General features: G+C 43.9%; 1 protein-coding gene across 1 annotated transcript in view; it reads right to left on the minus strand.

Annotated features, from left to right (window-relative positions):
* LOC311110768 (galactosylgalactosylxylosylprotein 3-beta-glucuronosyltransferase 2-like) overlaps positions 1 to 11,290 on the minus strand; it is a gene marked incomplete at both ends in the record, with an annotated part of 42,465 nt that extends 31,175 nt beyond the window's left edge. Inside the window, one exon of the mRNA XM_084153333.1 lies at positions 10,769 to 11,290. Coding sequence (XP_084009459.1) covers positions 10,769 to 11,290 — 522 coding nt within the window. The remainder of the gene's footprint in view (positions 1 to 10,768) is intronic.
* Between the last annotated feature and the right edge of the window lie 615 nt (positions 11,291 to 11,905).

Below are 11,905 nucleotides of genomic sequence, written 5' to 3' on the forward strand. Positions count from 1 at the left end.
AAGCAGAAGGGCGAAAGGCTGGCAAAAAGTATGGAGACCTGGTCCACGGGTAGGAGTGAAGCCCATACATTTTTTATGGGGGGCTAATGCCGTGGACGACGGGGCAGCAGGAGACCGTGACAGAGCAGCCCAGCGGGTTGGCAGAGGAGGCCGCCAGGTTACGGGGGCCACTGGTCGAAGAGGGGAAGGAAGGTGTAGAGGCACGGCGAGAGGTACTGGGGTGTGTTACCAGTCCGGTCCGGCCCGTTCCTGATCCCTGCATAGGGCCAGTGGTGTGTGTCCCCAGTACGGTCCGGCCTGTTCCTGTTCCTTGCATCAAGCCAGTGGTGTGCGTCGTCAGTCCGGCACGGCCCGTGCCTGTTCCCCACACCAAGCCAGTGGTGTGCGTCGCCAGCCCGGTCCGGCCCGCTCCTGCTCCCCACACCAAGCCAGTGGTGTGCGTCGTCAGTCCGGCACGGCCCGTGCCTGTTCCCCACACCAAGCCAGTGGTGTGCGTCGCCAGCCCGGTCCGGCCCGCTCCTGCTCCCCACACCAAGCCAGTGGTGTGCGTCGTCAGTCCGGCACGGCCCGTGCCTGCTCCCCACACCAAGCCAGTGGTGTGCGTCGCCAGTCCGGTCCGGTCCGCTCCTGCTCCCCACACCAAGCCAGTGGTGTGCGTCGTCAGTCCGGCACGGCCCGTGCCTGTTCCCCACACCAAGCCAGTGGTGTGCGTCGCCAGTCCGGTCCGGCCCGCTCCTGCTCCCCGCACCAAGCCTATGGTACGCGTCGTCAGTCCGGCACGGCCCGTGCCTGTTCCACCGGTGCCTGGTCCGGCACCGGTCAGCTGCTTCACGCCGGAGCTAGAGCAATCTGCTCCACCAGTGTGCAGTCCAGCTCCGGTCAGCGGGGCCAGACTGGACCAGGGGTACTTTGGGGGGTTGGAGAGGGAGTGGGGATCAGGCCCGGAGCCGGATCCGCCGCCAAGGCGGAGTGCCCACCCGGTCCCTCCCCTGTGGTATTTAGTTGACGCGGTCGGAGTCCGCGCCTTTAGGGGGGGGGGTACTGTCACGCCCTGGCTCTGGGGACACTGTTATGTTGAGCCAGGGTGTGTAGATTTGTGTTGTAGTTCTAGTTGGTTCATTTCTATGTTGGCCAGTGTGGTTCTCAATCAGAGGCAACGAGTGTCAGCTGTGGCTGGTTGTCTCTGATTGGGAACCACATTTAAACAGGCTGTTTTCCCACAGTAGTTGTGGGATCTTGTTTCTAGTTGGTTTGTGTTAGACCGTGAACTGTCACGTTATCGTTTTGTTTATTTTGTCAATATATCGCTAAATAAAGAGTATGTTTGCCTGCAACGCTGCGCCTTGGTCCTCCTCTGTTCCCGACGAGCGTGACAATTGCGGGATTTCTTATAAGCTTCCGGGTTAGAGTCCCGCTCCTTGAAAGCGGCAGCTCTATCCTTTAGCTCAGTGCGGATGTTGCCTGTAATCCATGGCTTCTGGTTGGGGTATGTACAGTCACTGTGGGGGGGCCAACAGTCGATGCACTCATTGATGCCATCGGAAGAATTTACCACAAATCGAATGTGCACAGATAGGCTACAGGACTTTTGAAGTAGCCTAATCAGATTAAAACATTGTGACTGGTTGTGTTTATGGCACATATAACAGGTAATACATTTTTTAAGTTAAATTACAAATATTTAGGCTATATTGAAGCATTAGGTTATAGGTGCATGAGGAATAGCTGCGGATTGGAGAGGAGGCAGAGTGTGCGTTAAGCTTTCCTGAATAACTAGGCCTGCTGGGAGCAAATGTGGCCACATTATTATAGGACGACTTGGGAGAATGATGATCCGCAACAGACAGAGCTTCTCATTATCAGAAGTAAAAATACAGCCAGACTGGCCTGCTACTGTCCCTTTCTAGACCTTATAAATGTCGAAAGTAGTTCCACAACTGATCCAAATGGAATGAATGGAATGAAACATTCAAATCACAGGGCTTTTGCACCATTATATAAATGACATTTTCACTGCAGCCTAGAGTAGAATGTTGTACCCACTTGAAAACAAAAATGCAATTATTCATTGCATTGTGGCGTTAGGGTAGTCTAGGTAGGATAATTGTATTGTCCCTAAACAAGATCAATAGGGGAGCTTTTTGAGCTGTGTGTCTCACTGTTTTTTCATGCACAATGACACACCTGGCCTCTCAGCTGCCTATCAGCTATTCCTATTTGTTCTTGTGTGGATTCATATTGAAAATTGGTGCACCTTTGAATTATTTTTTATATGTGGTATGATTGCTAGTTAGCTTATTTCAGGTCTGGACAAACGATCCACCTACTTCTATTGTCACTATGAATGGTGGATAGAGGGCAGGATAGACACACTGGTAGACTATTGACCGGTGGTATAGTAATAGTAAACGTGCAGAAAAGTGTAGTGCATAAGGGAAGTACAAAAACACCTTGATATAGGGGAGGTGCATGCAAGCAGATTAGGAAATGTGACTAGAATGGAAGAAAATATACAGTAAAACCTGCAAAAAAATGAACGTAAACCAGGGAAAAAACAAACTACCCCACCTGTGCCCAATGAAAAACCACACAAAAAAAGTTAGACAACCCTCCCCTATTTCGAACGGAATCTCTTTTGGGGTGTTGTTTCATCACATCTAGGATGATCAAATACCTACTCTAAAATCAGTAAGGCTAGTAACATCACTCACTCACTAAGTCACAGTAATTTAAATGTGGTGATATTGTGAGGGAATTGAAGATAGGCTGTTATTAATTATGTAAGGGATAATCAATGAGGGCTATGCATTCTATGGAAAATAATGACCATTCATGGAGTTGCATTATTTTCCAGAAAATGCATAGATCCCCGAGCTGATTATCATGGCTATAATTAAACACATTTGCCTCTAGAAATGTGTTCAACATCCACTGAAGTAGCTAGCAAGTTTATTAGATAGCTACGGTAGTTGACGTGGTAACCAAACAAACAGACGTGCTAGTTTAGCTAGCCAAACCATCAGTCCTAGCTTGCTATTATGAAAACAATACCAATACTGTTTTCAATTCGACATTTGCTTTCAAAAGCATCTCAAACATAAAAATGAACTATAGCTATTGAATTTTATCGTGCAAATATACTGTGCATTATTTAAGCAATAAGGCCTGAGGGGGTGTGATACATGCCATTATAAACTGGGTGGTTCAAGCCCTGAGTGCTGATTGGCCGACAGCCGTGGTATATTAGACCGTATGGGCTCCCGAGTGGCGCACTGCATCTCAGTGCGTGAGGCGTCACTACAGACCCCCCAGTTCGATTCCAGGCTGTATCACAACGGGCCGTGATTGGGAGTCCCATAGGGCGGCGCACAATTGGCCCAGCGTCGTCTGGGTTTGGCCGGTGTAGGCCGTCATTGTAAATAAGAATTTGTTCTTAACTGACTTGCCTAGTTAAATAAAGATAAAATTAAAAAATGAAAAAATGAAAAAATAAAGTATACCACGGGTATGACAAAATATTTATTTGTACTACTCTAATTACGTTGGTAACCAGTTTATAATAGCAATAAGGCACCTCGGGGGGTTTGTGGTATATGGCCAATATACCACGGCTAAGAGCTGTATCCAGGCACTCCGCGTTGCGTTGTGCTTAAGAACAGCCCTTAGCTGTGGTATATTGGCCATATACCACACCCCCTCAGGCATTATTGCTTAAATATGCAGTACCAGTCAAAAGTTTGGACACACCTACTCAATCAAGGATTTTTCTTTCTTTTTACTATTTTCTACATTGTAGAATAATAGTGAAGACATCAAAACTATGAAATAACACATATGGAATCATGTAGTAACCAAAAAAGTGTTAAACAAATCAAAATATATTTTATATTTGAGATTCTTCAAATAGCCACCCTTTGCCTTGATGACAGCTTTGCACACTCTTGGCACCCTCTTGGCATACACTCTTGAGATACTTCCTGTCTGTACCACCGGCGGGCTCCAGGGATTGGTCTCTGAGTTGGTGTGATCCTCATCATCATTACCCTCACCTCACATCCACACCTTTTTAACGATAAATATTGCATTATGTGGGCCAATCAAAAGATCAATCTCTAACACATTGTATTTATTATATTAGTTATTTGCATATGATGCGTTTAATCAGATTTAGCGTTCATTCGTTCTCATCTACAGTTCCATGTAATAAATCAGTGACATTTAGAATGTGTATACTGTATATACAGACATGTGAACTTTAAGATAATATATAGCAAAAACGAGTTAAACAAATCAAAATATATTTTAGATTTTAGATTCTTCGAAGTAGCCACCCTTTGCCTTGATGACAGCTTTGCACACTCTTGGCATTCTCTCAACCAGCTTCATGAGGATTGCTGTGAACAGTGAGAGACAGAACAACAACAACAAAATCCAGAAATACGCATGTCAAAAATGTTATAAATTGATTTGCATTTTAATGAGGGAAATAAGTATTCGACCCCCTCTCAATCAGAAAGATTTCTGGCTCCCAGGTGTCTTTTATACAGGTAACAAACTGAGATTAGGAGCACACTCTTAAAGGGAGTGCTCCTAATCTCAGCTTGTTACCTGTATAAAAGACACCTGTCCACAGAAGCAATCAATCAATCAGATTCCAAACTCTCCACCATGGCCAAGACCAAAGAGCTCTCCAAGGATGTCAGGGACAAAAATTTCCCTCATTAAAATGCAAATCAATTTATAACATTTTTGACATGCGTTTTTTCTGGATTTTTTTGTTGTTATTCTGTCTCTCACTGTTCAAATAAACCTACCATTAAAATTATAGACTGATAATTTCTTTGTCAGTGGGCAAATGTACAAAATCAGCAGGGGATCAAATACTTTTTTCCCTCACTGTATACAGTGTGTTCGGAACGTATTCAGATCCCTTCCCTTTTTCCACATTTTGTTACGTTACAGCCTTATTCTAAATATATCATCATCAATCTACACACAATACCCCATAATGACAAAGCGAAAACTGGTTTTTAGCCATTTTTGCAAATGAACAAAATAAATATATATACCTTATTTACATAAGTATTCAGACCCTTTGCTATAAGATTCGAAATTGAGCTCAGGTGCATCCTGTTTCCATTGATCATCCTTGAAATGTTTCTACAAATTGATTGGTGTCCACCTGTGGTAATTTCAATTGATTGGACATGATTTGGAAAGGCACACACATTGTCTATATAAGGTCTAGGTCTAGATTTAGCAGGTGGTGCACTGGCTGGAATGCGGTTTTAACCAATCAGCATTCGGGATTAGACCCACCCGTTGTATAATTCCCTATAGCGCATGGTATATTTGCACGGTAGAATTCAATGGCTATAGTTTATTCTTACATGTTCTATGTTTGAGCTGCTTTTGAAAGCAAAAGTCGAATTGAAAACATTATTGACATTGTTGAATTCGATTTTCATAATAGCAAGCTAGGACTGATGGTTTGGCAGTCTGTTTGTTTGGTTACCAAGGCAACTACTGTCACTATCTAGTAAACTTGCTAGCTACTTCAGTGGTTGTTGAACACATTTCAACCTGCAAAATAACACATTTATAGCGGTAAATATGCTAAATTATAGCCATGGTATGAAAGGGTAATCAACTCGGGGCTCTATGCGTTCTCTGGAAAAGAATGCAACTCCATGGAAAGTTTTGTTCCACTCCGCTGGTGCGTTGTGGAACACACCTTCCACATCGTTGATTATTTTCCAGAGATCGCATAGCCCCTCGTTGATTATCCCTTAAATATACTGTATACTGTGTATATATAGGAACTCAGTCGGTGTCTCAACTTACTGTTGAGAGTTAGAATAGTAGAACAAGTGCAATTTCTAAATTTGGTTGTGCGTCAGCAGTTTTTCTCTTGTTATGTCAGTCACTGACAGTCACTCAATTAACTAATGTCAGCTAACATTTTTTAGATTGGTAAGTTAGTCTAGTCAGCTATCTAAACTTTTAGTAATCATGGTCGAATTATCGACCGGGCACGAAGGACACATGCCCAAGGGCCCTGACCTCCAGGGGGCCCCCATTGATTTTGTTAGTCACTCTCACTCAGATATCATATTAACCTGGCATAAGTCATGGCAAAATGTGTAGAATTGCAGGAAATTAGCTTAAAAACGGCAACATTTGCTCTCCACCCTATGGCAAAATGTGCAGAATTGCAGGAAATTAGCTGTAAAACTGCAACATTTACTCTCTGCCCCATGGCAAAATTAGTAGAATTGCATGAAATTAGTTATACAATTGCTAAATCTTCTCACTGCCCCATGGCAAAATGTATAGAATTGCAGAAAACTTGCTTTAAAACCGCAACATTTACTCTGCACCCCAAGGCAAAATATGTACTCAACTCAAAAACTTCATTTTCCCCCCTTCGCCGTCAAGAGGGGGCAACTAACAAATATATGCTTAGAGACCCCTAAATGTTAGAGTCGGCCCTGGCGGGTAGACTTTGTCATTAGGCACAGATTTAGGATCATCTCCCCAAACCGTAAAGGGTATTATAACAGTGTCCAGCGGCAACTTCATACTATCCCATTGGAGAACTGGAGAAATCAGCACTCCTGCTCTGAGATGCTTGCTTGATACATACTGCCCCTGATTCTCAGTTGAACTGGTGACATGGTAGGGGGTTAGAGTAGGCTATGTGATTGTTTGAGGCGGCCTTGTGTGAATCACATCGTATCTGAAGTTGTCACTGGGTGATGAGGGCACAATGCTCCTCTTTCCTTCCCCCCCCACACACACACACACAATGCAAAACCCATGTGTTTCCTATCTCCGGAGCAATCAATGAGAGACGAGCCCCTGCTGTCGATCAGGTTATTTCAACAGGAAATTATATTGAAGATTACACAGCCACAGAGACGACTCACTCAAAAAACAAGTGATATGCAAATCAAATCAAATCAAATTGGATTTGTCACATGCGCAGAATACAACAGGTGTAGACCTTACCGTGAAATGCTTACGTACATGCCCTTAACCAACAATGCAGTTCAAGAAATAGAGTTAAGAAAATATTTACTAAATAAACTAAAGTAAAAAATTAAATAAAAAGTAACACAATAAAATAACAATAACGAGGCTATATACAGGGGGTACCGGTACCGAGTCAATGTGCAGGGGTACAGGTTAGTCGAGGTAATTTGTATATGTAGGTAGGGGTAAAGTGACTATGCATAGATAATAAACAGAGAGTAGCAGCAGTGTAAAAACAAATTTTAATAGTCCGGGTGGCCATTTTATTAATTGTTCAGCAGTCTTATGGCTTGGGGGTAGAAGTTGTTAAGGAGCCTTTTGGACCTAGACTTGGCGCTCCGGTACCGATTGCCGTGTGGTAGCAGAGAGAACAGTCTATAACTTGGGTGACTGGAGTCTTTGACCATTTGTTGGGCCTTCCTCTGACACCGCCTAGTATATAGGTCCTGGATGACAGGAAGCTTGGCCCCAGTGATGTACTAGGCTGTACACACTACCCTCTGTAGCGCCTTACGGTCGGATGCCAAGCAGTTGCCATACCAGGCGGTGATGCAACCGGTCAGGATGCTCTCGATGGTGCAGCTGTAGAACGTTTTGTGGATCTGGGGACCCATGCCATATCTTTTCAGTCTCCTGAGGGGGAAAAGGTGTTGTCGTGCCCTCTTCACGACTGTCTTGGTGTGTTTGGACCATGATAGTTTGTTGGTGATGTGGACACCAAGGAACTTGAAATGTGAAATGTACTCTGTTAAGTGCAGGTTTTTGTTCCATCCAGAATCAGTGCTGGAACTAAAGCCTGCACACACAGTGGCCCTCAAGGACCAGAGTCAGCCCATCAGGATACCCCAGCCTCATTTCCATATCTGGTGGCTGAATGCACACATAGGCTATCTGATGACCCCTATATTAGATTAGCTAACTGATAAGGGACAGTTCGCAAAATAGGGGAGGGTTTTCAAACTTTTGTTTTGCTTTGGGGAGGGTTATGTGTTTTTTTTATTGGGCACAGGGGAGGGTAGTGCATTTTTTCCTTGGTTTACATTCCCCATTTTGCAGGTTTTACTTCATAATTCCTTCCATATAGCCACATTTTCTCATCTGCTTGCATGTGCCTCCCCTATCAAGGTGTTTTGATACTTCCCTTATGCACTATGCTTTTCTGTGCTTTCTATACCACAGGTCAATATAGTCTACCAGTCAACTGTCTATCCTGACCTCCATCCATAGTGACAATAGAGGTTTGTGCAGATCTCCAATAGCTTAACTAGCAATCATACCACACACAAAATCATTAAAATCTGCACCAATTTCTATATAAATCCACAAGAACATAGAGGAATAGCTGATAGGCAGCAGATAGGCCAGGTGTGTCATTGCACGCGTCACTGATTCCGAACTTTTGGGTTAACTAGCAATCATACCATACATAAAAAGCCCCCCCTCCCCATATTATTAAGAATTTAAAAATAATAATAATAATGATCTCGGAGCCGTGATGCAAAATGATCCAAAAGTAATGTCCCAACAGAAAGTTACCCCACCTGAATAATGCAAAAGTTAAATTTGAACTTCAATTCATGAGAAGAGAGCGTGCAGGAGACAGTCAACTAGCTAATAAGGTAAGCAGCAGACAGCTTTGTGGCAGCGGCCACGGCATAATCAAACGGAGGTGGACAGCAAATGGTGCTGAAAGTCATTTGAGTAGGCCTAAATCATTTCAACAATTGCCTTCACTAACAACAAGAGGGCTTTGTTGGAGCCTATTTCTTCCTATTTAAGAAATGAGAGGTAGGCCTACCTGTTTGACAAACACGATTATGCTATCCATAGATTTAGTCGGTAGCCAAATCCACCAATAGCCCTACTGTCAGCATGCACTCCTTAAATATCTCTGTGTCTGTGAAAGGTTTGGTTAAAACCAGTGCTCGAATTGAGGTGGGAGGCTATGTGAGGGTTAGCGACATCTACATGACTCTGGTAAGGGAATGCCATGCCCTTCGTTAAAGAAAGCTGGGCAAAAAGGATAGCCTACCTATTGTTAGCTTTATATTTAGAAAATAAATAAGTAAAAAGGATCCTAGTAACATAAAGCGTTCTATAATGATGCTCAGCTATGTGATGCCTTATGCTAGAAACATGCCTTATGTTAGAAACAATAACTGCGAAAGATGCGACTCCGAAGCATATGGTGATATCTTTGCTTCATCTCTATGCCATTTTGAGGCTGAGACACGGCCTTCTATATTCAAGGAGACAAAAAATGACTGCTATTATGTCTGTATCAGCTATTCACTTTCTGAAAATAGAATATGTTTAAACCCAGGCAGCTTTTAGGGAAGCACTTGTTACCTTCTGTTGTTGGGTTAGGCCTAATTAAGCAACGGACAAGTAGCCGACAGTTGAAGCTTCCATTTTTCTGTGTCGGTCGGGTCTCAAGGTGGAAAGGTAACTTTTGAAAGTAGGCTATGCTTAGATTCATTCAATTATTTGCATACAACAACAGTTGCAAAAAATATACTGGTTTGACACTGGAGAAATATGGTAAGAATGCATATTTCTGTGTCCATTCTTCCCTGAAACTCCTATTTTCATTATCCACCTTTCTGTTGAGGCTTTGAGAGATACATTTTCTCTTGATTGCAAGCTGATTTTCTCCAATCAATGCACAGAGAAATAGACATAAAAAACTAATTTAATAGAGCCATTGATGATTTTATCAGTGTAATCAGATCGAAATTATTATGTTATTGTCATTGATTATAATCTAAACAGATATGTTAGAATCTTGTTCAATTTGTAGTGAGGGCCTGTATGGATTGGGCAGCTTATCATGCTAATTATATTCTGGCCCGCCAACTATTAGCTCAGAAATAAATTGGCCCTAGGCCAAACCTAGTTGCTGACCCCAGACATAGAACCTACCTAATGCTTCAATATAGCCAAAGTATTTGTCATTTCACTTTTCAAATGTATTACCTTTTATGTGTGGCAGAAACACAACCAGCCTGATTAGGTAGGCTACTAAAAAAGTATCCTGTAGCCTAGCTGCACATGTTCATCCACTCCACTCTAATATAATTCTAACATCCAAACTGCTGGGGGCCATTTGATGAATGGACATCTGTTACAAAACACCAAAATGTTTAATGATGTTCAGAGATTGTCAAGCCAAGCCTTCGATACTGAGTAGGGAGGGATGTATTTTCTGTTTTTCGAGATTGACACTCTATTTGATTGTGGTGTTGAAAACGCAAACCATGATGAAGCACTAGAAGTCTGTAGCATATGCAGTTATGCGTTGCTTATTGATTGTGTGTGTGGTGCATTGGGACAGAAACCTGTTGGCTGCTAAATTCGTTACATATACACTATTTTATATAATGATAATATGTTGAAAATCGGATTTCCCCCTAGCTGATCATTGTCTGCAGCCTTCACTGATCATAGTCTAATAAGATAGGCATGGGGAGAGTGAGCTGGTGGTCCATGGTGGTCGGCGAACCATTGAACCTGCAACCTTCTATCCCCTAGCCCTGCGTGGCATCTACTGTGCTACAAAACCATGCTGAAGTGGTAAAGTCGATATCCAAGTTTATAAACACAGGGTTGCTATAGTTATTTGTGGTGGTAATCATTATTATTTTGGTGCATTTTCGAGTAAATTTCGAACTGTCCCTAAGCTTTTATCTGATGTTAAAGACATGCCATGTATCTGTCATTGATTTATTATTACCTCTTCAAACAGTTCCAGGCTGTATGTGTTGTCATCGTCTGCGAAGAATACTACCCCAACATCCTTCCTGGAGCGATGCGACCGCAGCCACGACAGAGCCGTGTTCCTCTGCTCAGTAGCACGGGGCATCCCGGTCCGTTTGAACCGGCGGGGCGTAAAGATGTTCAGGTGTGTGTACTGCATCCCCGAGCGGGCGAGAAAGCGCGCCACCAGCTCCGTGCGCACACTCGAGTCCTCCACTACTATCCAGTGGAAGCGAGGAACCTGGCGGAAGGTGTTAGCGAGCCGGGTAAGTTCAGCTTTCTGGACTGGCCGGTTATAGGTCGGGGTGATGGCGTAGATTACCGGGAGAGCGGAGCGGTTCGCCCGGGGTGGGCTGGTTCTGTCTTTCCTCTGTGCTCCCCCGCCGCGACCCAGGGCTGGACTTCGGACGGACGTCCTCGTGTCAATATGGATCATGATGATGACGATGAGGACCCAGGGCAGGAGGATGAAGAAGCGGCTGTAGAAGAGCGATTTCATCTTGCCGAAGTTAGGGGATAAACATCTGAGACGTGCACTCACTTTACCTCACTCACTCCATCACACCCAAGCATTCCACGAACGTACAGCGACAATTTGCACTCCCCAAAGCAATTTTAATGACCACATAAGACCGATTTTTAGACATGAGGACTTGGTTTCTTGCTATCTCCGATAAACTGTCATAAATCTCAAAATTCATCCCGTGTAGGGTTATGAAAACATAGACACGTCCGCGTCCCGTCGGGACCGTTTGCTGAGTCTCCTCAGTGGAGAGGATCATATCCCTCGAACGACAGAGCGACGAAACGAACCCCTTAAAAACAACAGGTAATCTCTCTTAACACGCCTTCAGCCCACCTTTCCGATAAACCGCAAATAGCTTTTAAACAGACCAAACGCAGACCTATCCACTGGCCGCTGTAACCGTAGTCCGGGAGAAAGGGTATCATTCCCGGGGCTAGATGCTGGTTGAGTCGGTGTCTAGTCGGGCAGTGGTGAGAAGCAGGTGCATAAAGAGGGTAAACTGCGATGTGGAGAGAAAGGGGACGGGGAAGACAGGAATGGACGGAGAGAGAAAGAGAGTGGAGGAAAAGGGGATAAAAAGAGGAAGAC

The sequence above is a fragment of the Coregonus lavaretus genome, assembly GCF_964263955.1.
Source record: "Coregonus lavaretus genome assembly, chromosome: 36".
Taxonomy (NCBI): Eukaryota; Metazoa; Chordata; class Actinopteri; order Salmoniformes; family Salmonidae; genus Coregonus; species Coregonus lavaretus.